At 45.2% G+C, this 16,576-nt stretch overlaps 1 protein-coding gene across 2 annotated transcripts in view; it reads left to right on the plus strand.

Annotated features, from left to right (window-relative positions):
- LOC139537341 (neuronal tyrosine-phosphorylated phosphoinositide-3-kinase adapter 1-like) overlaps nucleotides 1-16,576 on the plus strand; it is a 46,122-nt gene that overhangs the window by 24,753 nt on the left and 4,793 nt on the right. The window contains exons 2-5 of one of the 2 annotated variants that reach the window (XM_071338543.1): nucleotides 11,044-11,294; nucleotides 13,707-14,089; nucleotides 14,216-16,018; nucleotides 16,213-16,467. In XM_071338543.1, coding sequence (XP_071194644.1) covers nucleotides 11,104-11,294; nucleotides 13,707-14,089; nucleotides 14,216-16,018; nucleotides 16,213-16,467 — 2,632 coding nt within the window. In that variant the 5' untranslated portion in view covers nucleotides 11,044-11,103. Of the gene's footprint in view, nucleotides 1-11,043; nucleotides 11,295-13,706; nucleotides 14,090-14,215; nucleotides 16,019-16,212; nucleotides 16,468-16,576 lie in introns of those variants that run through there. The other variant, XM_071338544.1, reaches the window with a different exon arrangement.

A 16,576-nucleotide genomic window follows, 5' to 3' on the forward strand; every position in this document is an offset into this window, starting at 1 on the left:
CTCTACATTCTAATACTGTGGCAAGCCTCTACATTCTAATACTGTGGCAAGCCTCTAGATTCTAATACTGTGGCAAGCCTCTACATTCTAATACTGTGGCAAGCCTCTACATTCTAATACTGTGGCAAGCCTCTACATTCTAATACTGTGGCAAGCCTCTACATTCTAATACTGTGGCAAGCCTCTAGATTCTAATACTGTGGCAAGCCTCTACATTCTAATACTGTGGCAAGCCTCTACATTCTAATACTGTGGCAAGCCTCTACATTCTAATACTGTGGCAAGCCTCTACATTCTAATACTGTGGCAAGCCTCTACATTCTAATACTGTGGCAAGCCTCTACATTCTAATACTGTGGCAAGCCTCTACATTCTAATACTGTGGCAAGCCTCTACATTCTAATACTGTGGCAAGCCTCTACATTCTAATACTGTGGCAAGCCTCTACATTCTAATACTGTGGCAAGCCTCTACATTCTAATACTGTGGCAAGCCTCTACATTCTAATACTGTGGCAAGCCTCTACATTCTAATACTGTGGCAAGCGTCTAGATTCTAATACTGTGGCAAGCCTCTACATTCTAATACTGTGGCAAGCCTCTACATTCTAATACTGTGGCAAGCCTCTACATTCTAATACTGTGGCAAGTCTCTACATTCTAATACTGTGGCAAGCCTCTACATTCTAATACTGTGTCAAGCCTCTACATTCTAATACTGTGTCAAGCCTCTACATTCTAATTATGTGGCAAGCCTCTACATTCTAATACTGTGTCAAGCCTCTACATTCTAATACTGTGGCAAGCCTCTACATTCTAATACTGTGGCAAGCCTCTACATTCTAATACTGTGGCAAGCCTCTACATTCTAATACTGTGGCAAGCCTCTACATTCTAATACTGTGGCAAGCCTCTACATTGTAATACTGTGGCAAGTGTCTAGATTCTAATACTGTGGCAAGTCTCTACATTCTAATACTGTGGCAAGTGTCTAGATTCAAATACTGTGGCAAGCCTCTACATTCTAATACTGTTGTCACGATCGTCTTGCGGTGAGAGATTGGACCAAGGCGCAGCGTGTGAAAAATACATCTTCTTTTATTAGAAGAGAGAAAAACACGAAACTAACACTATACACAAACTAACAAAATAACAAACAGACGACCGTGAAGCTATATAGAAAAATAGTGCTGACACAAACACTACACATAGACAATCTCCCACCATCACCTAAAGCCTATGGCTGCCTTAAATATGGCTCCCAATCAGAGACAACAATAACCAGCTGTCTCTGATTGAGAACCAAACCAGGCAACCATAGACTTTCCTAGAACTCTCTCCTGAACACAACCCCATACACTATTCAACACCCCCTAAACAATACACACCCTAAACTAGACAAAACACACACACTTCCCATGTCACACCCTGACCTAACTAAAATAATAAAGAAAACCAAGAATACTAAGGCCAGGGCGTGACAACTGTGGCAAGTGTCTAGATTCTCATACTGTGGCAAGCCTCTACATTCTAATACTGTGGCAAGCCTCTACATTCTAATTATTTGGCAAGCCTCTACATTCTAATACTGTGTCAAGCCTCTACATTCTAATACTGTGTCAAGCCTCTACATTCTAATACTGTGTCAAGCCTCTACATTCTAATACTGTGTCAAGCCTCTACATTCTAATACTGTGGCAAGCCTCTACATTCTAATACTGTGTCAAGCCTCTACATTCTAATACTGTGGCAAGCCTCTACATTCTAATACTGTGTCAAGCCTCTACATTCTAATACTGTGGCAAGCCTCTACATTCTAATACTGTGGCAAGCCTCTACATTCTAATACTGTGGCAAGCCTCTACATTCTAATACTGTGTCAAGCCTCTACATTCTAATACTGTGGCAAGCCTCTACATTCTAATACTGTGGCAAGCCTCTACATTCTAATACTGTGGCAAGCCTCTACATTCTAATACTGTGTCAAGCCTCTACATTCTAATACTGTGGCAAGCCTCTACATTCTAATACTGTGGCAAGCCTCTACATTCTAATACTGTGGCAAGTCTCTACATTCTAATACTGTGTCAAGCCTCTACATTCTAATACTGTGTCAAGCCTCTACATTCTAATACTGTGGCAAGCCTCTACATTCTAATACTGTGGCAAGCCTCTCCATTCTAATACTGTGGCAAGCCTCTACATTCTAATACTGTGTCAAGCCTCTACATTCTAATACTGTGGCAAGCCTCTACATTCTAATACTGTGTCAAGCCTCTACATTCTAATACTGTGGCAAGCCTCTACATTCTAATACTGTGGCAAGCCTCTACATTCTAATACTGTGGCAAGCCTCTACATTCTAATACTGTGGCAAGTCTCTACATTCTAATACTGTGTCAAGCCTCTACATTCTAATACTGTGTCAAGCCTCTACATTCTAATACTGTGGCAAGCCTCTACATTCTAATACTGTGGCAAGCCTCTACATTCTAATACTGTGGCAAGCCTCTACATTCTAATACTGTGTCAAGCCTCTACATTCTAATACTGTGGCAAGCCTCTACATTCTAATACTGTGTCAAGCCTCTACATTCTAATACTGTGTCAAGCCTCTACATTCTAATACTGTGGCAAGCCTCTACATTCTAATACTGTGGCAAGCCTCTACATTCTAATACTGGCAAGCCTCTACATTCTAATACTGTGGCAAGCCTCTACATTCTAATACTGTGTCAAGCCTCTACATTCTAATACTGTGGCAAGCCTCTACATTCTAATACTGTGCCAAGCCTCTACATTCTAATACTGTGTCAAGCCTCTACATTCTAATACTGTGGCAAGCCTCTACATTCTAATACTGGCAAGCCTCTACATTCTAATACTGTGTCAAGCCTCTACATTCTAATACTGTGTCAAGCCTCTACATTCTAATGCTGTGGCAAGCCGCTACATTCTAATACTGTGTCAAGCCTCTACATTCTAATTATGTCGCAAGCCTCTACATTCTAATACTGTGGCAAGCCTCTACATTCTAATACTGTGAGCATTTGGGGTTGTAGCTCTAAGGGTTTCATTTGTGTCCATGTGTCACAATGTGTGTGTTTGTGTCCATGTGTCACAGTGTCACAGTGTGTGTGTTTGTGTCCATGTGTCACAATGTGTGTGTTTGTGTCCATGTGTCACAGTGTCACAGTGTGTGTGTTTGTGTCCATGTGTCACAGTGTGTGTGTTTGTGTCCATGTGTCACAGTGTCACAGTGTGTGTGTTTGTGTCCATGTGTCACAGTGTGTATATTTTTGTCCATGTGTCACAGTGTGTGTGTTTGTGTCCATGTGTCACAGTGTGTGTGTGTGTTTGTGTCCATGTGTCACAGTGTGTGTGTTTGTGTCCATGTGTCACAGTGTCACAGTGTGTGTGTTTGTGTCCATGTGTCACAGTGTGTGTGTTTGTTGTCCATGTGTCACAGTGTGTGTGTTTGTGTCCATGTGTCACAGTGTGTGTGTTTGTGTCCATGTGTCACAGTGTGTGTGTTTGTTGTCCGTGTGTCACATTGTGTGTGTTTGTGTCCATGTGTCACAATGGGTGTGTTTGTTGTCCATGTGTCACAATGGGTGTGTTTGTGTCCATGTGTCACAGTGTGTGTGTTTGTGTCCATGTGTCACAGTGTGTTTTGTTTGTGTGTGTGTCTGCATGTGTGTGTTTTGTTTGTTTATGTGTCACAGTGTGTGTGTCTATGTCTGTGTGTGTGTGTTGTGTTTGTTTATGTGCTGAATGGCAAAATTTTCTGCAGCCTTGCATGCAGATCCAGTAATGTGAATAATGCCTTCATCTGCCTCCATCTGCCTCCATCTGCCTTCATCTGCCTCCTAGCTCTAACGAGGTGGATTTGAATGACTTCTGACCCTGTAAATGCCTCTTAAGCTGCTTTTACAATCCCTGAATTGCTGATTTAGTGTGTCAGTGTGGGGGCTTTGGTTGCATATCTACATTGTGGGCTGCATATACAGTATAGCCTATGTAGTGTGTGTGTGTGCGTGTGTGTGTGTGTGTGTGTGTGTGTGTGTGTGTGTGTGTGTGTGTGTGTGTGTGTGTGTGTGTGTGTGTGTGTGTGTGTGTGTGTGTGTGTGTGTGTGTGTGTGTGTGTGTGTGTGTGTGTGTGTGTGTGTGTGTGTGTGTGTGTGTGTGTGTGTGTGTGTGTGTGGTCCCGTGTGGCTCAGTTGGTAGAGCATGGCGCTTGCAACGCCAGGGTTGTGGGTTCATTCCCCACGGGGGGACCAGGATGAATATGTATGAACTTTCCAATTTGTAAGTCGCTCTGGATAAGAGCGTCAGCTAAATGACTTAAATGTAAATGTAAAATGTAATGTGTGTGTGTGTGTGTGTGTGTGTGTGTGTGTGTGACTATGTGTATGCTTATAGCACATGTAAGACCTGATTAAAACTGGGACGTCTATGTGAGCGATGCTGTTGCCTCCATATTCATTTAGGCTCTGTTAAGGACATACAGTAGCTGTGGAATTTGTTTTGAGTTGTGGGTGCTGGAGGGTGGGGGGTATGGGGGTATGGGGGACATTGGGGGGCAATGCATGCATCTATAACGCATACAGTTGAGCAGACATGTTTTTAGTTGCCTTTTATAAACGCATTTCATGCAATTCTACATCATTTATATGCTAGAAGACATTAGTAGAATATTTTTTAATACCACACAAATGGCCAAATGCAGGCAACTCACTTCAGGTAGGATGCATTTTTTAAACTTTATTCATATTTGTTCTATCATTATTATTATTTTAAATCATTGTTATTTTTTTAGGCCTATTTATTCATCTAAACCAGTTTTTTAAATATGCAAAATGTGTTTTGTTTCATTCTGTTGAGACAGTTTTGTCTAAATGAAGTTTGATCTGTCTTTTTAAATGTATGTTCCTTATTTGGTTTAAGATAGGTTATAAGTAGGCCTTTCAATATCATTAGCCTATTGCTGTCATTTGTTGGGTACAGCAGGCACTAGCCTTTCTTGGTAATTTCGGCAATATAGCCTTTTCAAAACTTTTGTGAAGGTTTAATTCTGTTGAGCCATTTTCTTTGGCCAAATTAAGTTTCCAACTGTAATGTTGTGTTTGCCATGATATAATATCCTGCTGGTATTTTCCCGATAAACAATGGCTTGACTTGGCGCTCCAACTGACTCCGACAGTTGAACTTGAAGTGTGGATGAATGTAATCTAACAATATAATGCTTATCTTCATAAAAAATATTCTGATCGAAAAAATTTAAAATTTGCCTTCTTCTGTATGCCTATATCTTTATAGCAGACAGTAGTAGCCTATCCGACAACGATAAAGCATATCTCTCACTCTCTCTTTCTCTGTGTCTAGGCCGAGGCTTCTCTTCCTTTATATTTTAAATATTCATATCATACAGTGGAAGCCTAGGCCTATAAGCCTATATGCATGCAATGCCCTGATGCATTTAGTGAAGACATGACGATGAAATAACACATATGGAATCATGTAGCAGTGGTGGGCCGTCAGGGCCAGCAAGACCTTCTCTGCTGGCCTAAACATCATCAGAATATATATATTTTTTAAATATATTTTCCCACAAATATGTATTAAATTATTCCCCAGAGTAAGAGTTATACTCTTCATTTCATAGCTTTCCTCTTGGTTGCACTGCTTCCAGCCCCAGGTTGAGATTTGGAGGGCTGGTCTTTATGTTAGATCTTTTATCCAATCATATTCAGCCATCATATGTTGCCAGGGGTCTAAAATCTGCCCTCAGGCCTTCAGAATCAACAGTGCGGGCGCTTGTAGCTTATAGTGAATGGAAATGAAAATTTAGTGTCAACCAATCAGCTTTAGAGTTGGCTATTGTACGCCTGCTGGCTGGCTCCAGTGTTACACAGGAGCCAGCTAGCAGGCGTAGTGCGTGCACGTCTTTTGATTGGATTACCAATATTGAGAGGCAGGTCCTATGGGCAGGTCTATGCAGATCTGAATTTGATAAACAAATTAATTCGCGTACTACTAAGCTGTTTTTTCAACCCACAATGGCGGAAGGAGGAGAAGATATCGATTTGGTCGAGGATATAATTATAACGCCATTCTCAAGACGAACTTTTCAAGAAAAGTTAGACATTGTAAGGAGAGGTCGCCCGCCACTTTCAAAGTTTCAACTACGAGTGCTATCAATGGCTCACAGGCTCCGAGAAGCACTGCAAACTGTACTGCTGGGAATGCCTATTATTTGCAAGTGATCAATTTGGTGTTTGGAGCCACACTGGCTTTGCAAACTTGAGTTGTCTAACCAAGGCAGCAACGAGACACCAAAGTACGGCTGGGCACTTACAAGCAATGGTGCTTTTGAAAACTTTTGGGGACACCGGAGTGGATCTACAGCTCAACGAACAAGCGCGCAGGGCAACGGAGCTGCACAATGAAAAGGTGAAGGGAAATATTGAAAACACTCATTGATTGTGTCATGTTTTTGGGTAAACACTGTTTACCCAAAAAAATGTCAATTTGTCAATTTCAAGGTGACGCAACGCCTGGTTATACTGCGTTTCTGTCTAAATGTATAGTGTCTAGAGCCATGGCATCATAATGATGGTAATAAGAGGTGGATTAATTCGGGTGGGACTGTGTAGTACCTCACTGAAGGCCCAGGCCCCAGGCCCACGGCACGCCACTATCATGTAGTAACCAAAAAAGTGTTAAACAAATAAAAATATGTTTGAGATTCTTCAAAGTATCCACCATTTGCCTTGATAACAGCTTTGCACACTCTTGGCATTCTCTCAACCAGCTTCACGAGGTAGTCGTCTGGAATGCATTTCAATTAACAGGTGTGTCTTGTAAAAAAAGTTAATTTGGAGAATTTATTTCCTTCTTAATGCATTTGAGCCAGTCAATTGTGTTGTGACAAGTGTCATGGAAAATTGCAAGATTATGTTATAATGCTTGTATTCCATTATAATAGTTGTTACATTCGACAGAATAGAGTATTGTGTGTGTGTGTGTTCCACTGAGGATGGGCCTCTATGAGATAGCACTGACAGAGGAGATTTACGATGTCTTTGGGTGATAAAACCTAAAGAGCATTCCAGATAACATGAGGTAATGGTTCTGTGCTATGAAGTACCAGGAACGAGATTAGAACCTCGTTTTAGAGACCAAACTGAGCGATAGTTTATAGCGAATGCTATCTGTCTAAGGGATACTCCTTTCTCAAGTTAAAGTCCCTTTGTGAAGAGTTCCTAAGATCTGTGGTTCGTCATGTAGGTTGAGAGGGGTGTATCTTGGCTATAAAAGATCTTTGTAATTTTCTGTAGTCACTTTTCAATGGTTCATTAGAGATAGCGCATCATTGAAAGTCAAAAGAGGCTATTGCAAAGCTCTTATTATTATTAAAGATGTAATTTAAGTATAACTCTGACTGGTGTGTAGTTTGTAACTCTCCTCATTTGGTAAAGCAGAAAAATGCCACCACACAAGGTAGGGGTGGTATATAGAAGATAGCCCTATTTGGTAAAAGACCAAGTCCATATTATGGCAAGAACAGCTCAAGTAAGAAAAGAGAAATGACAGTCCACCATTACTTTAAGACATTAAGGTCAGTCAATATGGAAAAATTTCAAGAACTTTGGAAGTTTCTTCAAGTGTAGTCGCAAAAACCATCAAGCGCTATGATGAAACTGGCTCTCATGAGGACCCAGGGTTACCTCTGCTGCAGAGGATAAGATCATTAGAGTTACTAGCCTCAGAAATTGCAGCCTAAATAAAGACTTCACAGAGTTCAAGTATCAGACATATCTCCACATCAACTGTTCAGAGGAGACTGCGTGAATCAACCCTTCATGGTCGAATTGCTGCAGAGAAAGAAATACGAGCAATGGATATTTGACCAGTGGAAATCTGTCCTTTGGTCTGATGAGTCCAAATTTGAGATTTTTGGTTCCAACCGCCATGTCTTTGTGAATGGATGATTTCCCCACATGTGTGGTTCCCACCTTATGGAGGAGGAGGTGTGATGGTGTCGGGGTGCTTTGCTGGTGACACTGTCTGATTTATTTAAAATTCAAGGCACACTTAACCAGCATGGCTACCACAGCATTATGCAGCAATACACCATCTGGTTTGCACATAGTGGGACTATCATTTATTTTTCAACAGGCCAATGACCCAACACACCTCCAGGCTGTGTAAGGGCTATTTGACCAGGAAAGAGAGTGATGGAGTGCTGCATCAGATGACCTGGCCTCCACAATCACCCGACCACAACCAAATTGAGATGGTTTGGGATGAGTTGGACCACAGAGTGTTGGAAAAGCAGCCAACAAGTGTTCAGCATATGTGGGAACTCCTTCAAGACTGTTGGAAAAGCATTCCTCATGTAGCTGGTTGAGAGAATTCCAAGAATGTGCAAATCTGTCATCAAGGCAAAGGGTGACTACTTTGAAGAATCTAAAATCTCAAATATATTTTGATTTGTTTAACACTTTTTTGGTTACTACATGATTCCATATGTGTTATTTCATAGTTTTGATGTCTTCACTATTATTCTACAATGTAGAAAATAGTAAAAATAAAACAAAACACTTGAATGAGTAGGTATGTCCAAACTTTTGACTGGTACTGTGTATATATATATATAGTATATACTGTGTGTCCAGTGACACTGACTCACCCAATGATGAAGATGAAGCATAGGCTACTCACCGGTGATAAGCTACTTTGAAAAACAATGCTGTTCACTCAGAATCCCTCAACAGTTGTTGATAAAACAATTGTTCGCTTCTACAGACAGATTAGTCTTCTATTTTCAGTAGTAGGCATTTGCTTTCCAAACTGTAGGCCTACGTTTTCTCGCTGATATCTATGGCCACAATGCTACAAGCTGTTCTATATTTGGCACATGTGCTGCCCAAATTGCGACTTGTGATAAAAACTTAATCCACAGCTATTTTTTGAAGCTATTGAACCTATGTAGCTAAATGATGCTCTCTGGTGTAGTATTTTGAATTATTTTATTTATGTCTGTTCAGACAGGAGTAATATCATTTTGGGGGGAAATATGTTGTATGGCCCACGGCTATGGATAAGACATGCTCTAGGAGTAGAGGAAGTGTGCTGTATAGTGGACTAGTGAACCTGACGAACCATCTCCCAAGCAGTGTCCTTTTCCTCAGCAGCCTGCGTAATTGCACACTTCCCCACAGCTGTAATGCGACAATTGTAGTGCTGCCTACTCAGCTGCCAGATCCTGGAAGCCCAAATCGGCGGCCCTGTTAACAGAAGCCCAACCTACACAGTCTCAACTCCCTAACCTAATTAACACTGAGTCATACAACACGCCATCCCATGCAATGCCACGCAGGGCAGCCAGGCCGCAGCAATGCAGCAGGGCATTGTGTGTAGGGAGGCCAGAGCACTGGACAACAGGAATAGCGGGAGCTACGATGGCACACAGGGTGACACACAGGGTGACACACAGGGCCATGTCAGAATCATGATGGGATGACACTGCTCTCTGTATGATGTCATCTCTCACTGTAGAGAACCCTGTGTTCTCAGAGCCATATTGTTTATGACTCTGCAGCCTGCACTCTTCTACTGGAATCGGATTAAGGTTTAGATTTGTATTGGTTATAGACATTAAATTGGTCTCTTACTTATAGAATGCCAATCAGTAAAAATAGATAGTTCAACAGAACAACAAAGTACAGAGACAATAATTGAACCTAATGGAGTCAGTTTTGAGAATTCCCTGTGCTGTTGGAGAAGAGTTAATAAAGTTATGTATGGGTGGGATCATTGAGTGCATACTTGAATGTGTAGTAGCATTAGACCTCTAAATGAATTTGTCTACATTGTATGTTGGTGTGCGTTTCATCCAGTGTTTGCGTGATGATGTTCAAACCAAAACCAATTGCAAGGAGAGAGTGTCCCATGCAGTATAAGTTAAACCACCAAAAGCACTTGAACACTCACACTCCATTTTTTTACATTTAAGATGGAAAAATACTGGGAACCCTCACACACCAGCTGACAGCTGCGCTTTTCTTAGCCAATCGCAGCGCCGCGCTTGCATACATACTCCAATGCACACAAAACTGTTGGGCCCTCAAATATCTGCCCCACAACAAGCCTGACTCTTCATGGGGTGAATAGCGTGTGCAGGAAGCCCTGCGTGCACTACATATGACAAACCACATTACTGCCTGGGTAGCAAACAGCCCTAGTTAGGCCACCCCAAGGCCCCCAGCCAGAGAGAAACACTGCAGCTGAGTTACCATGCTTACTCAGATAGTCATAATTGGATAATGAAAATATAAATAGTGTTTTCATGTGATCCACTGTAGGTTGGGCGTTGGGGTAAACAACACAGTGGGCTGGGTAAACATACAATTCCTTGCTACCTCACTACCTGGCTGCCTGGCTACCTGGCTGCTTGGCTACCTGGCTGCTTGGCTACATGGCTCCCTGGCTACCTGGCTGCCTGGCTACCTGGCTGCTTGGCTACATGGCTCCCTGGCTGCCTGGCTACCTAGCTGCTTGGCTACATGGCTCCCTGGCTACCTGGTTGCCTGGCTACCTGGCTACCTGGTCCAATGCCCAGTTTGTTTTAGCCTGGAGGAAAGGATGTCCATGACACGAGGAGCCTTATTAGATACGTTTCCTGCCTGTCCGTTTATTTGGATGTTTTCACATATTTTGGTCAGATATTTTGTCAGACATGGTTCATAATGCGACCTCTCTGGTTTTTAACTTTCACTCCTGGTAAGTCCTACCCTGTCTCTGAGCACCTCATTATGTCTGGAGGAATCCCTCCTGCCCTGTTCACCTGTATGGAAGAGAAGGAGCCAGGTACTATAACCATGTTGTAATTGCTACTGCCCTACATACAGCATGTCGACATGAGAGCTGTGTAGGGGAGCTGTATAAGAGGACAACTGGACAGGGCTCTGTCATGTCAGCTCAACATATAGTAGATGACTATTAACAATGACAATGTCCCCATCTTCTCCATGTCTAGGTGACTCAAGCTTGGTCTGCAGTGACATCCATCCCCTTCACCCTATTGGTCTTCTATACCATGAGCTCTGGCTCCGCCCAGGATGTGGCGGTGGAGCATTTCTTGTGTGACATAGAGAGGAGGGGCAAGCGGCTACATTGCGCTGTGATTGGCTGCGAGGAGGAGCAGTGTCCACGCGGCGACATGAACCTGCTGTATCGTAAGAGCCGGCTGGACTGGAGGCACAAAGACCAGGAAGGCAATAAGAAGAGGTGAGGAGAGGTGAACTTATCTCAACTCACAGCTGCATGCTGCACTGGAGAGATGGAATGAAGATTATTCAGTTCAGTTCAATTGTAAATTTCTGAACTGAAGTGGAAGAGTTTTATTGTTCATATTTTATGTGCAACCTCTTAATTGTCGTCCTAAGGGGAGTGGGGGCATGTAGAAAGGAAGATAAGAAACAAGATGAGAGGAACAGAAGATGGGAAGAGAGGAGCTTTATGGCCTTCATTACAGGGCCAATGTGGCCCATTGGTGTCTATCTAGATTATGGCACGCACACACACTTCCACACCCGCAGGCGCACACACACATATATACACACAGGCACACTTAAAGACACACACACACACATATACACACAGGCACACTTAAAGACACACACACACACACACACACACACACACACACACACACACACACACACACACACACACACACACACACACACACACACACACACACACACACACACACACACACACACACACACACACACACACACACACACACACACACAGAGAGAGAGCTCTGCTCTTGGCTTTTCTTCACATAATGCAATGAGACAGAAAACAGTTGCATCTCTGTTCTCCATGATGAACATGCTCAGTGCTGTTTCCGCTCCCTGCGCTAGCTTCCCTCCTCTCAAAAGGAAGGTGCAAGCTCACATTGTCTACCTGCTGCTTCACCGCTTCATAAGAAATGATGGCAGAATTAAGGCTCATCAGTAGTACAAGACTACACATTGTGACCTAAAAACGAGGCCTACATTTGGATGTGTAGTTTGTTATGTTTTATCGCTCTTGCTTCCTCTAGCTCAAACAAACAAGGCAACATGCACTCAGGGTTCACTCACATGCGATAACCTCCTAAATGAGGCCTTTGATTGCATGCTCGGAAGCTCAACATCTCCTCCTCCTCTTCTCACACACGTAGAGACCCAGTCACCTAGGCTTGCTCTTTCTCTCTCTCTCTCTCTCTCTCTCTCTCTCTCTCTCTCTCTCTCTCTCTCTCTCTCTCTCTCTCTCTCTCTCTCTCTCTCTCTCTCTCTCTCTCTCTCTCTCTCTCTCTCTCTCTCTCTCTCTCTCTCTTTCTTTCTCACTAACACACACACACCAGACACACACATACACATACACAGATGTGTGCTAGATGGTTGTAGCGGTATCATTTCAGCTCTTTTCATGGTAGTTGTTGTGCACAGTGTTTTTCTAATGACTTCAGCCGCTGTTGTTACGGCTGAGTCACCTTTATAAAGGTTCATTTACAGACCTATACTGTATATTCTATATGCAATAACTCCAGATTTGGACCATGTCAGCTGCAACTCCCCGTCCCATGTTGTTGCTCATCAAGGTACACTGTTGTATGTATTCTGCTCCAATTTAATCAATCAGTAGCTTTATTGTAGAGATATAGATTTTGGTTTCACCTGTTAGGAAACCAAATATGTTCTGAATCTTTGGTGTTCATGCATGATGGTAGTTTGGATGTGGTCATGATGACCTTCAAAAGACCTTCAGGGATTATCCATATGAAGTTTTTGAAAGTAAAATTGGCTTTAGAGAGCAAATAAGAATTGAGTAATCTGTTTAATCAAAGGAACAGCACAGTACTTTAAACATTCAACTCCAATATATTTTAATTGAAGAAAACTCCAGTTTGAATTTTTATGCTGCACTGCCACACCTTTTTTTCAGGCAATAAATAGCCCAAAACATTGCAGTTCCTTTGTGTGCTTGTTTGCAGTATGTTTAGTACTGTACATTGGCAAGCAATACCATGTGAAATTTCATGGGTTTTAAGACAAACCACTAAACCAATAAACAGGCAAGCCAGTTGCCATAGAAACAGATCAAATGCTTGGCAGAGGTCATGATGAGTGTAGTGAAGAGACAACGTAATAAAACAGATAAAGAATTAGTTAGAGATACCCAGTGACACAGTGATGTACATACAGGGAGATTACAGTCAGAGAGGAGTAGCTAGATTTTGGGGAGTTCGATTTTAGGGGAAGTAATTTCCTAATTGAATGTGTTTGTGAGCTAGGGGAGCAGATGTGGAGGGAAATGGAAGGACGGAAGAGTCCCCCCCCCACACACAATACTGGCATGCACAGCTGCTGCACTGCCTCGCCCAATCTCTCATCACTCACTCTTCAACGGGAAGCTAGTCTCCCTGTGCCATCCATGTATGAGCAGCAGTGTGTGTGTGACAGACAGAGGGAGAGGAAGAGGAGTAAAGGACTGAAGCTATTTAAAGAACGTTTCTGAAGAGAAAAAGAAAAAGAGAGCGAGGCAGAAAAGGGGAGGGGCAACACAATGGGGAAATAAATGAAGGTCCTTGACTGAGACGTGATTAACTGCTGAATGACGGAATGCTGTGCTTCCTGTATTCTCCAGCTCCAGCCAGAAGGACCCCTCCTCAGCCACGGTGGGGAAGGTCCGTGACCTGGCGTCCTTCCGACGCCACTTCCGCATGGGCTTCATGACCATGCCTGCCTCCCAGGATCTGTCCCCTCACTCCTGTGCCTCTGCCATGGCCCCCCGCTCCCAGTCCTGCCATGCCGTGGGCGCTAGAGACACAGGTCTGGAGAATGGGGAGGATTACTCTGACACACAGTCACAGCACGGCGGGCGCTGCCCCCCTACCAAACCCAAACGACACCCCAGCACCCGCCTCAGCTCCTCCTCCTCAGACCCCAGAGCACCTCACGTCCTCCCGGACACCCCTCCACCGCCCCTACCCACTCACTCGCAGGCCAAACACTCAGAGAAGAAGAATGGTAGGCTATTGCAACAGTAATGAGGGCAGTGAAGTGGGGAAATGAGGAAATGTGGGTTATTATTATTGTCCCTGTTGTGATGATTGAAATATCTCTAGTTCATTGCTCCGTCTCTTTTCCCTCCAGCAATGAAAAAGTCAGACTCGGGGGACATGTCGAAGAAGGTGCCGCCTCTGAAGCCCAAACGAAGTCCCAGCACTCAGCTCTCGTTTGACCCCCCACCGGCCCGCGTTCCCCCTCCTGCCACGCCCCTGCCTTTCCAGGGGGGTGAGGGTAAGCCCCAGGGTGAGGAGGGGGATGATGAGCCTGTCTACATAGAGATGGTGGGCCAGGTGTTCACAAGGGAGAGCCAGACTGCCACCCCTCACCCTATCACTCCCGTCGCCACCACACCCGACTCAGACTCAGACCAAAATGAGGCCATCTATGAGGAGATGAAGTACCCGTTGCCAGAGGACAGAGAGGGACACAAACGCGTCCCTCTCAAACACGAGAGACTCAAATCCTCCAAACACCACTCCTCTGGCATCTCTGCCCCTCTACCTCGCCCCTCCTCCTCCTGTTCCAAACCTAAAGCCACAGTGTCCATCTCCCACTCCTCGCCCCTCCCCTCCTCCACCTCCACCACCCCTGTCCCCCAGCCACTCTCCTCCAGCCCGCAACCCCCACGGGCCCCTACCCCCTATCTCCTCCAGGGGAACAAATCAGAGACAGAGTCCACCAGTAAGATCCCGGCCCCCTTCCCCAACCTGCTGCAGCACCGGCCTCCGCTGCTCGCCTTCCCCCAGCCAGCTGCTGCCTCCAGCGGGGTCGGGGTCCAACACAAAGCTGTTGCTGCCAAACTGGGAACCATCAGCATCCAGACCTCCTCCAGTATGACAACGCCATCCAGCACCTCCTCTGCCTCTACCACCCCCTCTTCCAATCTCCCCATGCTCCTGTCAGGCTGTAAGGAGTCTAGGGAAAGAGACAAGCAGAGCAGAGACAAAGACAAAGACAAAGACAGAGACAGAGACAGAGACAGAGACAGAGACAGAGACAGAGACAGAGACAGCCAGCTCGACCCTGCACCGGGTCTAAGGGCCAGGAGCCACTCCACACCGCTGCCCCCTTCCTCCAAGTCCACCTCCCCTTACTCCCACCAGCACCACCACCCCCACCACCGGCCCTCACACTACCACCACTACCGCAAGCCAGATAGAGGAGACTCGCCCAACCCCAACACCAACAACAAGAATGGCTCAGAAACCTCCTCCAAGTCCACTGCCCAGACCCAGACCCAGGGCTCTGGCAAGGAGGGCAAGTCTGTGAGCTTCTGCTTGAAGTCAGACAAAGGAGACAGGGACAGGGACAGAGAGAGGGAAAGAGACGGTCACAGGGACAATCACAGAGACAGAGACAGGGACAATGACAGAGAGAGACACAGGGAGAGAGACAGAGAGCGAGACCGTGACAGAGACAGAGAAACAGGGTCCCACTCTACCTCCTCTCAGGCTGAGAGCACTCCCACCACCAACAGCCATTCATCCCAGACCAGCACCAGTTCAAACCCAACCCAGTCCTCCTCCTCCACCTCCTCCCACTCTCGCCCTCACTCTCGTTCCCACCTCCAACGCTCCCACACCCCTCATGGCCTGCCTGCCTACAAGCCCCCCTCCTCAGACAGCCCCCTGCTCTGGACCTACCCCTCGGTGGGCTTCCGGAGACCCCCGGCGTACGACAGCCTGCGAGGAGGGTCTCATCTGCCCTCCTTGCACCACCAGGGTCACGGTGATGTGGCCTCCAAAAGCAGCACGGTGCCTGGGCCCGTCCAGGGGAAGGCTGCGTTCATGCCCTGGGACAGCAGTGGCTTTGGAGACGATGGGTCCTACTGGCCCGTGCAGAGGAAACTCTCCTTCAGCCATGGCAGCCGAGAGACAGCAAGAGAAAGTAAGTTAATTAACATGCGCTGGGGGGCATTATGGGTTAAAATTAAATATTTAATTTTATCAGAAGTTCCTCTCATCCCTTTGAGGGATAATCAGACTATTAAACTGTAAGTTGAGTGTCATCTGTTACTATACTGTCAATAGACAATCATTGTACATTTACTCAACAATTCCCTTCTGTCATTCCCCTCTCAGAGGATGAAGGGCGTGCATGGAATGGTAGTGCCGATGCCCTCCTGAGGGTGGACAAGGAGGAACTGGTCCCAGGGCATCGAGGAGGAGGAAGAGGAGGAGGCCACTCTGGGATCCCAGTACGCTTCACTGGAGGGAGGGGGCTGGGCCACAGTGAGTCCCTGGCCGGGATGGAGGAGGGGTTCTTGGGGTTCCGAGCCCTGCCTAGAGGGGGTCTCCCTCTCCCCTGCCAAACCTTCCCAGCCTATCGCAATGGAGGTAAGCACCTAGACACCTAGAACAGAATCCTTCTAGCAGAATCTTTCCAAGGGAAAGTACTCTAAAGTATGTCAAGGATTTCACTGCACACAAAACATTCTTTAGAAAA

This window comes from Salvelinus alpinus, chromosome 13 (genome assembly GCF_045679555.1).
Source record: "Salvelinus alpinus chromosome 13, SLU_Salpinus.1, whole genome shotgun sequence".
In the NCBI taxonomy this organism is placed as follows: domain Eukaryota; kingdom Metazoa; phylum Chordata; class Actinopteri; order Salmoniformes; family Salmonidae; genus Salvelinus; species Salvelinus alpinus.